The sequence below is a fragment of the Seriola lalandi genome, unplaced genomic scaffold, assembly GCF_002814215.2.
Source record: "Seriola lalandi dorsalis isolate HSWRI2012SDOR001 ecotype SW California unplaced genomic scaffold, Sedor1 jcf7180002054516, whole genome shotgun sequence".
NCBI lineage: Eukaryota > Metazoa > Chordata > Actinopteri > Carangiformes > Carangidae > Seriola > Seriola lalandi.
Genome location: NW_019525069.1, coordinates 287699 through 305597, shown reverse-complemented (window position 1 = coordinate 305597; position 17899 = coordinate 287699). Strand labels below are relative to the sequence as shown.

Sequence of the window (17899 nt, the reverse complement as noted above, 5' to 3'; positions counted from 1 at the left end):
CCCCCCCCGGCTCTCTCTCTGTTGCGTCATTCAGCCCTGGAATGATCGTATTATGGTGTGTTGTGCACATTTCAAATTACCTTGAGTGCTAGCCCACCTACTTTGTAAGGTTTCATTACTTTTGTGCAGCCCCATAGCCTTTAACAGTCATCCCTGATATGCGGCAAACTGTGAGTGGATAACCTTTAAAACTGTTTTAGCCTTTTAAACAAAGACCACAAGCAGTCAAATTCTCATTTCAACACAGACAACAATCGGCTGTGAGAGAGTCAGTCTAAAGAGCTGCTGACAGTTCATTGAGCTATACTTCACCTTGTCCCCACTTGTTACTTTCTCTTAACCCCAATTGACATGTTATCCAATCCACACTCCGCCACACAGACACACAGCTGGATGGCAGACCTTGTCGCTTGATGCCTGGAAGTGCTCAACGCTCTAAGCAATCAGAAAAAAAGGAGAAAAAAAAAGAAGGGAAAAAAGGGAAAACATCTTGACACCGACTCGCCACATTGATGAAAGCCTGTCTGCATTTACCTCAGTGCTGCTCAAAGCCTATAATTGAAGAGCAACCCAATTACCAACCTTACTTGGTGAGAAATGGCATGTAATAGTGCTATTAGAGAGCTGACTCTTTGCTAAGTTCTGCTTTCTGCCAGGTTACATGACCAAAATTTTAATTTATGCTTCAAACTTTTATATAAATGGATATTAAATACATTTTTTTTTTTAGTGATCTTGTGTCCAAGGTTGGCTCGCAAAGGATTTTCTCTCCCTCCTGTAGACGGTGAATTAGTAGTGTAAGAGAACATACTATTATCATGTCTCTTGAATAACAATAAAGGGAATTATAGGACCATCTCATACTTTGGATAATAGCATTGTTCTAGCATTTCTGACCATAGGGATTAGCTTGAAAAACAGCCATGGGTCTCTTCAGCAGATAAAAGGGAAGAAGAAATTGAAGAATATGATAAGGGAGGAGTTTATGTGGAGCAAGGTTTTTTGTTTTCTGTATCTTTATAGATCTCTATCTTTACTTTTCTATCATCCATATGACGCACACATTGTCTAGTCACAAGCACTTTACCTCACTGGACAGATAAGTATCTCCTGCATTTTTTGTTGGTGATTGTGTTACCTGTTACAAAAGATTGATGTGATTCATCCTAATGTGATTTATCAATATTACTGTTGAAGTTTATATTTTTACTCACTTAGCTGTGTGTATCCAAGGTGTATTTGCACATGTAAAACCTGCAGTATGCAATTATCAGGATCAAATGACTTTATATTACCCATCTCTGCACCTCTGTTCAGCTTTTAAGACTAGTTAGGCTCATTGTTTTGGTTCTTACACAGTACAAGTGTAAGCAGCCATTTCTGCCAAACAAGTGTAGATCGTGTACTGCCTCTGCATGAAATGAGATAGTCAAGGTAAATGAGAAGCTAGTAACGAAGGCAGAAGCTTTGTGGCTTCCGCTGTAGCTGGCAAGCTACCGACTAACGAGCTAGCAAAGCCACGAACCTGCTATCTATAGTCAGTTGCAATAGCTCTTTGAGCGTCTTTCTACTTTTTCAGTCAGTCGCTGGCGTCTGGCATGTGGTTCTCAGGATTAAGCCTAATGTCATTCAAATAAAGGGTTACTGAAGAAGGGGAAAAGGTCTCTGAGATGGCTATCTTGCTAATTGTCAGTTAGCAAGCTCGTTACCTCAATAGGTGAGTCCAATTTGGACGGTCTGGCTCTGTGTTCCCTCAAAGGTCTGTGCACATTCATGTTCACCAAAGTTGAACTCATTGATTCACTCATATTTATTAAAGTTATTTGAAGATTGAAATTTATTTTTGCTGTGAAATTTTCCCATTTTGAATGCTGGTGTGGCCACGTCTTTACCTTTTACACCCACTTTATCCTCAGGCTGAAATGTGAAATTTAATTTAATTTGCGCATAAATGAAGGTTTGCTGAGCATCGTGTTTTGACAGCTCAGCACTGTTTTGAATGAATGATGTGAAACTTGAAAAGATGATATGAACAGTTTGTCCCCTGGTTCTGGTTAGTACCTTTTTAGGAGTGTCTGCTCATCCCTCAACTCCACCGCTTTTAGCATTGGAACAATGGAAACCTATTTAAAATGTATAACCACTGAGGTTTGATCTCCTTAAGTACTATGGTTGTTGCTTTTTAATGACTTTTTTCTAACATGGTTGGAGGCAAGCGAGTGACAATGAAAATGCTAAGATCCTCTTCTTGTTTTGTCTTGGTGGGCTCGGTGGGGTTTTACGCATGTATTATAATAGTCAGATTAGTCAAAGCTGTGGATGCACAATATGTGTTTACTACCATGCATACAGACATAGAACCTCTGTTGGTGGAGCTTATGGCCTAAGGGAGACTAAGATAAACTATTTTATGTTGGCACTAAGCGTAAATAATGTCCATGTAGGCGGGCGGATATAGGAGAAACACAGTGCAGGAATGAGGATATTATATAAGCTGAAAACAACTCAGATCTATGTGGCCATCTAGTTCACCACGAATGTCTGCAACCACTGATTGTCACTGTATCATTAATACAAATATAATAAGTAAAGGGCGAGTGATTCATTGTGTTACACAATATGATGTGGATGTGCTGTATTGATTATTCATTGAATTTGCATTATAATGAATGATAAGTGCCCTGTTTGTTAATTAGCAGGATCAACAAATATCAGTGGCACTACTGAAGTGATTTGTTTTTGGTTTGGACTTTAATTTTGACACTCCACACCTTCACCTTCCTGTTTGTCATACTTTAATGCTGATAAAAACTGCTTAACGTTTTCTTTTATTTCAGTTAGATTTCAATAGTTAAAGTTAGATATATTGGTGAGTCTTTTCTCTCTCAATACTTTCACCTTAAATGTCGAGAAAGACCAACATTATGCAAACACAGTCTACATTCAGGAGGATATTAGAGACATTGAACTAGCTACAGTCCACAAGAGACAGCCCATATGGCTGCGCAGTTGTTGATTCTGTACACAGTCCAAATGTAAAAATGTAACAAGTATGCTACTGCCAACAGTTGTTGCTGTATGGGGAAAAATGTGTTGTGCCCACTTGAGATGCCAATAGAGCTTTGTTTACCTGTTTCTCAGATCAAAAGTGGTAAGACAGAGAAGGAGTGTCAGCAGCTGCTGCTGAGGAGCCTGCAGTGCCTGGAACGCTACATTTACCTCATCCTCTTCAACACATACCTGCATCTTGAGAAGAAAGACTCCTGGCAGCGCTCCTTCACTCTCTGGATGGAACAGGTACAGGATCTCTGCTCCACTGCTACTGTTTTCTACTCTATACACATGTGCTTGTCATCTATTCCCTTTTTTTTGATATTTATATACATGCATTTTATCTATTCCTTTTTTGACATTTATGCAAATAAAGACTGAGACAACAGGGAATATGTTTGATAAAAGCCCCTGGCAGCTGAGCCATCTGCACAGTGGATCTGCACTGCTGTTGCTCTCAGGCATTAAAGGAGGTGTAAGATCGCAGTTCCATTAAAACTGTGGCAGGAGGAACAAATCTTTAATTACCCAAAATGCTACGTGTCAATAACTCGGTGATGAAAAACAGAAACAGGACATGAGGGGGAGACAGTGTTTTTTTTGTTTGTTTTTTTTCATACTCAAGGTTACCAGAGTTTCATTAGGATTTTCCTCTAGGAATTTACAAGCTGGTTCTGGTTCTATTGTGGCTGGTTCCTCACACACTGAACTTCATAATGTCTCGGCTCTGTGTTTTTGTTGGTACATTAATCGTTTGGCCACCTGTGCCCCTACAGTAAAGCCGAGAATTTATGTGCATTCCAAACAAATGAGTAGTCTGTAAGTGGTACCCAGTGTGTACACACACACACACACACATTCTCACACACACACACACACACACACACACACACACACACACACACACACACACACACACTCTCTCACACACACACATACACACACACACTGCAATTAAAATGTATGTTGCAATATGTTAAACTCGCATGGTAGTAAAAAATAAACAATTTGGCAAGTTGACAAAACACATTTCAGGGTAAATACAGCAAGTCCACATCATTTGGTTTTATTTAAATTTTTATACATTTGGTTTTAATTAAAAGGTGTTAGCTGTCTTGTTGTTATGCCCGATTTTGCACTGAGGCTCAGCAAACCTCTTAAATCATTATTTTTTATGTTTTTATGCCTCTGCACCAGCGACAGTTGTGGACAGAGGTGTTATATTTTCAGGTTGTCTCTCTGTCCGTCCTGTTCTTGTGAACGAAATATCTCAGGAATGCCGTGGGGGAATGTCTTGAAGTTAAGCACAAACCTCCACTTGGATTCAAGTATCAACTGGTTAGAATTTGGTGGTCAGAGGTCAAAGGTTAAGGTCACCTTGACCTCACATAATACATTTTTGCCATAATGCAAGAATCCACTCGCCAATTATGACACAATTTCACACAAATGTCTAATAGGATAAAATGATGAAGTGATGACATTTATATCCAAAAGGTCAAAGGTCAACTTCACTGTGACGTCATAATGTGCAAAATTACTTTTCTGGCTGTTATTCAGGAACAGGCATTTCACATTTGGTTGGATACTGAAGTGGTGACACTAATCTTGGTTGCCCACCTTGAAACTGATTGTGTAGATCTTCTGTGCTGCCAGGTTGAAAAGTTATCACTACATAAATTATACGAGTCTGGACAGACATGCATGAAAACTGCAACTTGACTGATTGACAGAGGCGTACAACCGCAAGGCTGTAATTCTAGTTTCTTCAAGCTAAAAGATGAAATTTTTATGTTTTTAATCTCAAAGTGTAAGAAATTAGTGTCTAAAATGTAAACTAAATGCAATATTTGGCCTTCAGCCTGCAACTTCACAGCCATTTTGTATTCCTTATTTGTGAGCAGACGGCCCGCGGAAACATAGCCAAGAGGCTGGAATGCTTGAAAATTACTGAACGAACATCTCCTCCTTCTTTGTCTTTATTGAGGTGGAAGAAACTCAAAGAAAAAACTTGGAATTCCAAAATAGACTGGAACAATGGCTGTGAAAACAATTGTCACAGAAATATGCGCGGTCATTCGGTGCATATTCTTCCTGTTATGAATAGCAAATATATGTGGTGCATCAGAGTGACTCTAATGGCCCAGTTATGCCATGAGAAAATACAGACATGCACACAGAGGGCAGGAACACTTATCTGTAAAGCAGGCAACAGAAAACACTTGTGATTATAACATAATATCAAAATGTTATGTCCTGGATATTTCTCTATTTTATCATCCAGGTAGCTGGCATTCCTTCCTTTTGTTGTTCGTCCTTCCTACTAAAGCTACCTCTGAACAAAAGATCTAGTAACTTTCTTCAGAATTTTCCTCAAAGCGACGTAAAAGCATTTTTCTAAAGTTTGAAAAAGTAATTGAGAATCAACCACTTTAGCTACAGATTTAAATCTACACCAGCCTGATAACCTGCTCTGTAGTGCAAATTGCAAAGCCAATCACTTAGATTTAGACACACACACACACACACACACACACACACACACACACACACACGCACACATAATATTGACATATCATCACCTTTTAAGTAGTGATGTACAAAGCAGTTCTTTTCTGCATCTGGAATCGCACAAATCAGTTCATTAAAAAGTTTTGTTCAAAAGATTTGTTCTCCGAATGGTTCAGTGTTTGACTGAAGCTTCGACAGCGTAGACCCACTCACTGAACTGAAAAACAGCTGACTGGTGTATATTCCTCATGATCCCCGGCTTACCGAACCGGAAGTGCTGTCACTTTGACAGGAACGCCTAACTCCGTTTATAATTCTTGATATTTTAAAAGTGTCTTCACAGAATAATATATATTCAAGTCTTTTTGACCGATCCACAGTTCGACATTACTCCTGAACTTGCTCGGACTGATTTTGGCAGTTTGATCTGCTGACTATAACTCAACACATTCACTGAGTGGTATGTTCAGTGAACATTCACTGAACTTCTTTCAGTTTTTGCCATTTTTTTTGCTCTGCTATTCATATTGTGTTCTGCTATTTGTATATTCGCTGCAATGCACACACTATATTCTGCTGACATTTATATGTAGCTGTCAGTCATATTTCTTGCTGTAATTTCTATGAGCTACTCTACACTGACATATTGTGTTGTACTGTACGTGTGTTGCTGCTGTGGCAAAGTACCTATCTAGAATTGAACACGCCGCTATTCCTCCTGCAAACAAAATGCATTGAATGTCATCGATTTGTTCACGCAGGGATACACTCACTCACCGAGTTAGTGAGCGAATCACGTTCTTCGGGATACACTCAGGCCCTTCGAACGAATCGATGGCTTGAATCACTCACTCGGTGAATGACGGTATCCCTGCACGTTCGCTCACAACTGACTGTGAGCTCAACTGAAGTGATTCATTCTTGAAAGACACATTTAAGTTTTACTTTTAAGTTGATATGGAGAATTTGTTGCTCCGCTATGTTCACCAGCTTGTCACTAACTGTGTCAGTCTACTGTTTGGTGCCGAGCAGATGGTATACAGTGGTTTCTTTTTTTAGAGCTATTTTGCTGACAACAGCTGCAAACGATGCCATGAGAGCAGTGAGGGTGAAACAAAACAGTAAAATTCATGCATTTGAGGAACAATGAGCTCAAACGCACTATAAAGCTCTGTAGGGCCAGAGGGCAGCTGCAGGTTCACGAGGAAATTCTCTTTTGGTTCATCAATACGAGCAACTTTTTTCACATTGTCTTTTGGTGTTATTATAAAAAATACTTAACACCACTGTTACATCTGATGAAGTAATTGTTGTATTTGGTGGGAAAATGATTAGATATGATTGAATAATTTTTGGAACTTACAGAATCACAGAATGAAAACAGCTCAGAAGAGAAATTAAATTGATAGGAATTTTAGTTGAGATGGAAGTGAAAGTGCTAAATCAGTTTTTTTGTGCTTGTTCTGACCATTAAATTATGCGTCAGCTACTATCATCACATTTTAGTGCTGAAAATCCCAACCCCTCACCTCTGAGCTTTTACTTTGAATATTGTATTTTTACTTCTTGCTACCATGTTAGTGTTAATTCTGTCTTTTCTTACCTTTAGTATAAGCAAGTAGTACATTATTATTATTATTATTATTATTATTATTATTATTAATATTATTGACAGCGTTGTGGCGCCTCACAGGTGTTTCATGCTGCGCTTTCGACTCCCAATTTCTTGTAATTTTCCTGCATCTCCTGAAACAGCTGGGGCCATATCTGAGCAGGAAAACAAAAACCACAGCTTTAGATTTGCCAGTGCAGTCACCCCCCACCACCCCGGACACTGGGAAGGTCTGGAGGGAGACAGGTAACCAGGCCGCTATATAACATCCATCCATCACCTGCGTGGAGAGCGTCATTCAGAAAGCACCACCATATATCAAATGAAGAATTCTCTGTTGTGGAACAGACTGAAATCAAGAATTTTCCATGCAGTTGCAGGCCTTCCTGTTTTTTTAGCAGAGTATTAGACCCCCCCCCCCCCCCCCCCCCTGCTGCTGCAGACTTGTATTGTAAAACTACTTGTAAAATTACCTTCTCTACTAATTAAATTGAAGTTTAATAAACAGCAACCTAGGCTGGTGACAGAGGTTACCCCTGGACCACGCTGTAACAGATGAGAGAAGACAGTCACATATTCTTCATCAGCCACAGTGTTAGTGAGGGCAGTGGTGGAAACCGGCTGGAGGTGCTGAGTCACTGCTGAAACTACTGTGAAGTACACATCAGAATCACATAACTATCTGGTCTGAGCTTAGCATTTTAATGGAGGTGCTGCATGAATTAAGTCCAATTTTCTTGATGAAGGGATAACTGACAGGATAATCATTATGACAGTGACCCGTCTCCACCCGTAGCTAACAAACTGTACCTAAGCTAAGATTAGCTTTTATATTCAGAATGTCAGTTAAAGTGGGTAGATGTCTGTAGCACTGACATGACCCATAATTTCTTACTTTACACATTTTCTTGGCCTCTTTCTCTCTGCTGTTCACAGTTACAGTTTATGGTTCACAGTGAGAAAGTAGTATGAATAGGAATATACACATATATACTGTAATATGTCTTTTCATAACCAAAGTGCATACTGCTAAAATGTCCTCCCCATGCAGGGGAGGTTACTTATTTTCTAGTGTGCTTTCTTCTTCTTCTTTAGATTTAGTTTTATTCCTAGCAGCAGCAGCAGCAGTACTTGTGGTTTCTTTAGATTGAATATAAGGAACTCAATCAACCTGGCACAGCCAAGACACTGTTTGATTGACAGGTCTTCTCTGGGTAAGTGCAGCGCAAAAATCACAACAGCACAGACACAATACTGTTGAGCACAAAACGACGTGGCCCAAACTTACCATTAAAAGAAATTGTATTACTTCCTCACCGGCAGAATGTCCCTCAATTACACTGTACCTAGAAAGGGTAGAAATTGATTTAAAGCAGTCAAGCTCTGCGAGGTGAGACGGTTGCTGCGGCAACCAGCCTCTTTGGCATTAGGGTTAGGATTAGGTGTCATCTTTGAGAGTTCTTTATTTTGATTGATTTGTGATCCTTTTTTTTTTTTTTTACAGAGAGGACAGCAAACATGTCAGACGTTCAGAAATCTAAGTATTTTGGTTGTTTTTCTTGTTTTCTTTTTGCTTTGTGTATTTGATGCACATATTACCCTCTGTATGGATTCTGTGGTGTGTTGACTGCTGTCGTTCCCTTCACATCTTTTGCCTTCACTGGAAAATGTTGAAGTGAGAATGAAATGAGTGATGTGAATCTCACATGATCATTCTCACACTGTTCTTAAAATGAAAACTAGACTGCTGATTGCTCTCCAACTGCCAACAGTTTGACAAGAAAGCTGCCGACGTGTACATAAATTATTAATACGGTGGAATTTAAACCAAGTCGGCTCACAGAACGCTCCTCCGAGAATTGTGTTTCTCCAAAGCACGCGCCAAGGCATGACTAGAGAAAATTTTAAACCATTAAGACTTTGCAAACTCTCCCTCCAGGACCAATTCTTTTTTAAAAGAACATTTCATTCAAAAGAATAATAACAAAACACAAAAATAGTCAAACAGAAATATTGTGAATCTTGTGACATTTGTGATACCTTTTTTTCCCCCCGCCACCATCAGAAATGTGATGTGTTTACTGGCCCAGTTGCTGCGGAATCTGGAAGTGGCCCAACCAATCTGCCCCAACCAACCCGAAGGCACAATCATTAGCCTATCACCAGTGACCGTGGCAGGATCATTAATGACAAACTGCAGTGCCAGAGGCGGCGGTTGAGGGTCATCACCATCACTGGTCATGCATTTGAAGCCATGGTTACACAATCAGCCAGATCTGAGCAGTACAGCCTGTCCTGCATCCCGCACTGACTGTATGCATGTTTGTGTGCATGGACTAATTTGATCTTTACGGCGGCTAAAAGCAGGAGCACAGTGTTCCCAGTCATGCACGGCAGCAGCCAGTGCCAGCTGATATGGAGCCTCTGATCCATTTGGTCTTTTTTGCTTCTGTTCAGTTGGATTGTTTGAACCGCAGCAGCATGTGTTTTGTGTTGTTTCATTGCTGAATCAAAGACGTTAATCGCCACACGATAATACAGCAGTGCGTCCTCAAAGCAGTATATCTATATAAATAAAGCAAGTTTTTTATGTGTGAAGTAAATAGCGCCTACTGTCACATTGTGTGCACATTGGACAAATATTGTCGCAGGCGTCATTAGGCCATGTTGCCTCGTGGCTGTGAAGTGAGATCAGAGGAGAAACATCAGAGGAGTTATTGGAATTGAAATCCGTGTTTGCTAATCCAAAACGTGGCCCTTTACACAATGGCAGGACTTGTGTATGGTGCATACCACAGATGCCTGCAGGAGGGGTACCCTATCAGTCACTCCAGCTGTTTTGATGTGTGGCACAGAGGCCTCCCTGTCCCCCTGCACCGGCCAGGTATGTGCAGCCTTTGAGATAGCCGACTGTGGGAAGGACCAGCGCCTCCTCGCTGCCCTGCCCCTCCCACCGCTGCAGTCGTCTAATGAGTTTTGGCGTTTGTGATCTCCTCAGTGCAGCATGAGAGGCATCTCTCCAACAGCTCTGCTTACTGTCATCCAGAAAGCTTGTCAATACACACCAACAACCTCACTTCAAGGCTTTTTTTCCCCCCTTTTTGTACCATGAAAGATCTTGATCTTTTTTTTTTTCTTTTTGACTTTGTTTTACACTCTGCAGATGTATTGATGTGCTGCTTTCCACCCTGGTGTGTCATAAAAACATGCCAGGGTTGTGCCAAGATTTTCATTTTATTTATGCATAAAAGTGAAGCTGATTCATAAAAATCATTATGTGTTATATGACTTAAAGTCTGAGAATTATGCTTCAAAAGGACTAAAAATCAAATGTGCAGTTGTCAGGGTAAAGCATCATGTTTTCCCGCATGTTGGTGTCCGGGTGCACACCGTCAGAAATAGAAGTGATGAGAAAATGTGTCACAGTAAACAGAGTTGAATAATCAGACTGACAAATGTCAACGTGTAATGCAGTCTGAGACTGGACCACAAACTAAAACAAGACCTGGTTTATTGTTTGTGGCCATGCTAGCAGCGGGTTGGTCAGTCAGTTGGTACACCACTTTGGTCCAGACGGAAATATCTCAACAACTATTGGATGGATTGCCCTGAAATTTTGTACAGACATTCATGGTCCCCAGAGAATGGATCCTAATGGCTTTGGTGGTCTTTGCTGAAATATCTCAACACATACCAGATTGTTTGACACAGAATTTGGCACTGATATCCATGTTACCCATACAGTGTATCCTAATGACTTCGGTAACTCGAGCGCCACCATGTTGCTGTGGGTTTGATTTAATATTTAAACAATTATCAGTTGGATTGCCATGAAATTTGTTACAGACTCTCACGTTACCCTTGGAATCAATTGTAATGACTTTGGTGATCCTCTGAGTTTTTATCTAGCGCCATCATCAGGTAAAGTTTTCAGTTACTGTCGATACCTGCAAAACTAATGACATTCCCATCAGCATCAACTGTACTTTACATTGGTGCTAAGTAGTGGATGTTTGCATGCTAAATTAAGATGGTGAACCTACACTAGAGTCAAAGAAAAGGTTTCAAGTGTGTGTGTGTGTTTGTTTACCAGCGAGTGCTGTAAAAACAGAAACTATGAAGTGATGCCAAAAAGGAACAATCCTGTCACCAGTCGTGTCAATATATCAAAACATCCATACAAACTTCTGAAAACCTTTTCTGCAGCCGAATCAACTTCACTCCTCTGATCTGCCGTAACTGTCGTGTAGTCAACCTGATTGCAGCTGGCGTCCTTTATAAGGGAGCTCACTTTTCAGAGCCACTTTCAAAAGGGGCAATTAACAGATAGTGAAGTATTGTTAAAAAGAAAAAAAAGTTTGACAAGATGACTCAATGTCAACATTCATGGCTGTTATCTACAGAGATTGTACAGAGTCGCACTTTATCCTCTATCTAAAGCCCAGCAACATCCTCTTGAAACCCTTGGTTTCACCATGAGATGGGCCTCTGTGACATGACTTTTCGCTGTTTCAGGTTTTTCACACATCCCCTGTTTAGACAGCTGGGCTGTGGAGTAGATGAGTCAGGTTAAGTACCCTGGTTAATAGCACAAATCCAGAAATTCTCCTGGGAGCCCCATCCGCTGACTAATGGTCCCGCCTGGTTCAGCTGTACCCACTCATTCGTTCCCACCAAAGAACTTACAGAGCAGTGGGGCTGGAAGCCGTTCAGGAATATATCCAACACAAATGTGTATGTACCAATATGTACATCAGTGCGTGCATTTGCTGTAAAAACCTGTACCAAGACAGGACAATAGCTGCACGGACATTTGTTCATAGTGAGATGGCTCACAGGACTGAGGAAAGGGTTTGAAGTTGGAACCAGAGTCAACTCTACAAAGCACTAGTTTTAGTGTTACATGATATCTATTGTAAGATTTGATTTTGCATGGTCAGCAAGTAGGTAATCTAGACCACACTCTGCGGTGCCTTGTGTTTATTTCTGCACAAAGCTGGCCAGCTAAGCTATAATCATTGTAAGTGAAAGGGATATCTTGGTACTATTATTCCTGTTCATTGTTCCAGCATGTCTTCCTCAGCGTTCAACCTGACGGTGCATTTTTAAAAGTGTCCTGAGCAGCACTTCATACAGGATTACCTCACAGCCTCAAGAGCATAACCGCAGTCATACTCTTCATTTTTCTTTTGTTAGTTTTTTAGTATGCTTCCACAAATAATGCCCTTATTCACCCCGCTGTTTAAACATTTCTCATCTTGGGCATTCTTCTCCGCTCCAAAAATTTGCAGACTCTTCGACTGCCCGAGGACAGGAGGGTGAGGTTAAATTGGCAAAGTGTTTTAGGCCACATCCCTTCATCTGAGTCATTCCCTGATGTCTTCTAGGGTCTTACAGACTTGCTAACAGCCGGTGGTTCAGCCGTGTTCTGTATTGATTCCAAGCTGAGAGTGTTAGCTGCTAGAGATAACTTTCCTTCACGCTTGAGCGGCCCAAAAATGGGTCTGGAATCCTTTTAAAAGGGCCCGTGATATGAAAATCGATACATGGGTCAATGTAAATAAATAAATTTGAGACCGTGTTGACTTTCTTAGTCCCTCATATGCTCTTTTATCAAATGTAGTGGCTGAACTTCACAGTCCAGCACTGTTTCTTAAAGCGTCTCCTGCAGAGTAAACTGGGCCAGCTGGGGCACTTTTTAATGGGGTATTCAATCTTTAAAGTTTCGGCAGGGTTTGTTTATATATGTTTGTATTGTTTGGCTTTATGGGCAGATGTTTCTGGTTGTCCATGGTGCTTCCCATCAGTCTTATGGTGCTTGACAGCCACAGCAGACCATGAGTCAGCGTGACCTAGGGCTTAATGCGAACACTTAACTCCCCAAGGGAAATCTCGCTATGTTCCTCTGTCTCCTCATTCATTCAGAAATGACTCAGACACAGAAAAACTGAATAACATATACAGTGTCCATGGTGTTGTTCCAACGCTGTCCCATTACAGGACTTCAGGAAAATAGTGAGGTAGTTTAGTAGATTGTTTTTCAGTTTTATGATACTTCCAGTCCACTAAAGTTCAGTGGTAAACATTTTACTATGAAATCAAAATCAATCATCGCACACAATGAAGCTTGTAGAAATATTTTTCAATGGTAAATGGACTGATTTTATAGCACTCTTATCAGGCATTTCACAAGTTGCATCATTCATGGTACTGGCCTAACCATCGGAAGCAAGTTGGGGTTCACTGTCTTGCTCAAGGACACTTCAGCATGTGGACAGGTTGAGCCAGAGACCAAACCGTCAACCCTGCCATTAGCGGACCACCTGCTGAGCCACAGCTGCCCCTTCAGTTGTTCATGATTATTGTTCAACATGTTTCAGCACAGGCTCCATCAGGTCTACTCACTTATTAAACAATAAAAGCAAACTATTGAAGAATATTTTATATGAGCCTCCAGTGTGGGATGATGTACAGTGTGGGAGGATATTCTTGCAGATGCTGTGCAATGCACAATTGTGAATTTTGGAAAATATTTTCCATTTTTCTCCACTTGATGTTGTGCTGTGGGTTGTGGATTAAGATTTTATACACAAAACATGAGCAGCTTGTAAAATAAGATCTGTCTGGTGCTGATATTTTTACTGAAGTGAAGGATCTGAATACTTCTTCTACCACTTCCTGTTGTGTCCAAACCCTCGGTAGATCCCTATTGTTCCAATGTATAAGAAAACCATCAGATAACATGTTTTAACTCTGAAAAAGTGGCAGTCAAAGCATTTGTGTGGTCATGATGGATAGATAAAAAAAAAATGCCTGGCTTGCTGTGTTGCCTGCACATTAACATTTCATGTATTTTTGTGGTAGGTGGCTGCCAGGGCCGGAGTTTATGACATCCTCAACCAGCTGGCCTTCTCCGAGTTTGAAAACCTGAGGGACACGCCGCTGGCCAGGCTGCGCTGCCGCTGGCAACAGCAAAACATTCAGTCACTTCCTTTCCGAGGGGAGTTCGTTTGAGAGAGGATCACTGTGAATGCACCAAAACAGTAGTGCTTTTCAGAATAAAAGACATTTCCAGTAACATTGTCATGCCTTCTATATTTACCCATGTATTATGTATATCTTCACTTCACTTATTGTTTGCTTTTTTTTTTTTAACATTTTGTAGGTGTTTTAATGTTAAGTCTTAGCAGATGGTTGCTCATATACTAGAATTGACATTTGTGCTTTTGCCTGTTTTTTTGTACTGGTAGATCATAGAATTGACTAATATTTATGTTACTTTTTTTTTTTCAAAGCAAGTTTTAAAAAAAAATGTTTTCTTTTCTTGAGTTCTCATTTTTGAAGATGACAGTCTTTCAAAACTTTGGTTGTTCAAAGACAAAAGTTAAACATTGTTATGGAGGAGAGAAGCAAATTCCACTCTGTTGTTAGCCAACAATTTTGGTCGTATATGTCACAACTGTTTGCTGTTGTGTGACCTGATATTTTTCTTGAGCCCTGTCCTTTTCTCCTCAGCACAGCTGTCATCAGTGGCTGTGCATTTGTCTGTCTTGAGGTTTTCGGTTTTTTGAGGGGATTCCCTGTGTACATATGAAAGCTGTTGTTATTTAAATGGAATGTGTCCTAAGGTTTTCTAAAAGCTGATCAGGGTGGATGTTTTTTGAGAACTGTTGGTCACTGCTTCTTCAACAGTACTCTGTCCCTTCGTTGTACCTGTTTCTTTTTACATTTATTTCCATATGTCGTGACACAGGTACTAACAGTGAAGCATGTCAGGAATTTTTTATGTTAGTTTGATTTTCACTTAAAAGCTGTAAACACGTCTTTGTATTGGACTTTTCGGAGATTGTCAAAAACCTGGCGCCTACGTTACCCACAATGCAACCCGACCGCTGATGGTTCAGCCGGGGATTCAGATGTACAGTAGTACTCCCCACGACCTGTAAACAGACTTTGATGTGTAAAGTTGGCGGAGTTCCCCTTTAATCAGCTCGGCTCTCGCAGACTTCACGACCCCTGCCAGTAAACGGTAACAATCTCTGTGACATCACCAGTCCGTCAGTAGGAATCAAATTATACGTCTGACGGTAAAATGAATGGTTGGAAAAAGCCAGGCATGCAAATACTTGGGTTCAAGAAAAACACTTGGTATCAATTGATGAATGATAAATATACCCTCTAACAAAGGGTACATGAAGACGAATGCTGCATGATTCACTGTTCAGGACAATAAAGTTATAATTGTGTTGTCAGACGAACAGGGCAACAGTCAGAACATTGCTTTTATTCAACACATGTCGATTATTGTTTATTATGTTTTTGCGTGTCTACATTTCAAGTAGTTCTACTGTACAGTATTTCTTTAAAAAGTCTTAACCCCTTTTCTTGTTTGACTATTTTGTTCTTTTTTAAATTGCCCATATGTGTTTAGTTGTAAAGTAACTCGTAGCTTCAAGTGTGATGTAAAAACCATAAATCCTGCCTTTTAACCAGAAAGATAAGCCAGAAAAAAAAAGAAAAGAAAAAAAAACCTCAAAAATGCTTCCTCCTGATGCCTTTCACTCCGGCCTGTTTTATTCTGCCAATGCGTCCAAACATTTGCACTGTATATAACTCATCCAGACTGATGGAGCAAAAAGATTGTGATGACTGAAAATGAAATGGAATTTGAACTTGAGAGACTATTACAAACCCATCTTTGTGTGACTTGATAACACAAGAACATACATCTGCTGGTTGTAATAACACCTTAATGTCTTAGCTATGCTCTTAATTTAAATTTTTTTCCCTTCTTTTTTTAAACAAAGGAACTCTTCATAGAAGCAATGTATTATCTTTTATTCACTGTATGTGCCATTTATTTTCTTTTTGGGGGGCTAAAATAAATAATTCCAATACATTTAACAGCCTGCGTCTGCTTTTGGGATCATTTCGCTGTAAAGTAAAACTGATCCATCTGTGTCAAGGACTTGGGTTTTAAAGTGTGGGTGGACTTTCTGACCGTGGATATTTTGCACACAACTCTCCGCTGCGCATTGTTTCATTGAAATTTCCGATTCAGCAGATGGAGCCAAATAATTGTCTCCTCCCTCCTTGGTTTCCTTTTTTTTTTTTTTTTTTTTTTTCCCCTCCTTATCTCAGCATCATCTTTTGCTCTAGATACGCACCGCTTAGGACCCGGTCGTATATCCGGACGGTCTCTTTGTCGTGTCAATGCGAGCCTCGGGAGCAGAGCAGGTTATGAACATCGAGCAGCGTACATTTACACAAAACAGATAATTCATTGTTGGGCTGAAATCTTGACATATTCCATATACAGTAATAAAGAGCTTAGGAAGATCAAAAGACTAATCTGAGTTGCCTTTTGATGTGGACAGGTAAGGTCTTAATTAAAAAAAAAGGTCATTCTGTCAAGAATGGAGGCCTGTGTGCGGATTAAAAGCCACCGGCCGGCACATCAGTGAAGCTCACTTGGCTTCGCTGGCCTGCTTTGAAAGGCTGATATCCCAGATCACTTCCCGTCTTGTAAGTGCATAGCAGGCTTATCTCTTGGAGTGCGGAAGTTGTTAGGATTTTATCACACCATAGCCTATCCTGGATTATTGTAAATGGAAACCAAGTGGTCCAGATTGAAACAGTCCTTTTATAGTTTGTTACACTTGTTTCCTTTCTACACCATCTCAGTTTATAAGCCTCTTTATCCCTCTTTGTTATGGGGTCAGCAGTCGCTTAAGAGATATATAAGGTACATTCACAGAAACACTCCTGTATAGAACACTGTGTCGGTGAATATCTCCTAACTCTACCGACAGAGACAAATCGATGAAAACAACATGCGGACACGGAGAGGGGATATTCAGTTGCAGCGTGTGGCCAACTTGACTCTGGGTCAAGATAAGCCCAGGACATGAGCAACATGCTTGGATGATATAGCGGCCCCTCGCCTTTGAAATCCTTTCCAGACTCATTGAGATACTCCCCAATGTGAAACTCAAGCTAGCAGTTCTGAGGGATCCAGAGATTACGGCAGACAAAGAGCAGCATTGAGAGGTGAGCAGCAAGAGGGGATGTAATGAACTTCATGTAAAAAAGCTTCCCTCTGCAGATGAGAGAGTCGCTCAGGAGAGGAGGCATGGTGCCGGTGCACCGTCTTCCTCTTCGATTGTTCCTCTGTGGATAAAGCAGCATTACAAAACACCCCAGAGACTCAAGTGTGCTCTCAGCCCTCTTGGTGATTTGATCAATAATGAGACACTGAAAATCTTTGAGGGGATGCTCTTAAATCTGCGCTGGCAAACATGGGCCTTCATTTACTGGGGACAATAATCCACAATCCCAGATAGGCTAGGTATTACACACCCCACTGAGCAAGGTAATGAAATGTCTCCACTGCCAGGATCAAAAATACTGATTGAATTGATATAGAGCTTTTAAATGCTCATTTGATTTTTTGAAACACATCCCATCAAATAAGGTTTTCTTACTTAGAGGCCCTGTATAAGTGGTTTGTTATTATTGTTGTGTGAGCTTTACTGAAGCTACATAACAAGATAAAGTCTTAAAGTGGAGGACTCACAAAATCACAAATACATCCAATAAGGCTTTACATCTGTACATGTTATTTTTATCTATTAGTTTTTATATAATAGGACATTATGATTAGAGACCTTAAATGTGCATCTGAATGGGGATTTGTATCAAAATACACATTATGACTGTCAGATT

At 40.4% G+C, this 17899-nt stretch overlaps 1 protein-coding gene across 3 annotated transcripts in view; it reads left to right on the top strand.

Annotated features, from left to right (window-relative positions):
- Positions 1–16078, top strand: part of pald1a (phosphatase domain containing paladin 1a) — a 52682-nt gene extending 36604 nt beyond the window's left edge. For all 3 annotated transcript variants that reach the window (XM_023413401.2, XM_023413400.2, XM_023413399.2), the window contains exons 19-20: positions 3142–3297; positions 14039–16078. In XM_023413401.2, coding sequence (XP_023269169.1) covers positions 3142–3297; positions 14039–14188 — 306 coding nt within the window. In that variant the 3' untranslated portion in view covers positions 14189–16078. The remainder of the gene's footprint in view (positions 1–3141; positions 3298–14038) is intronic.
- Positions 16079–17899: the final 1821 nt, after the last annotated feature.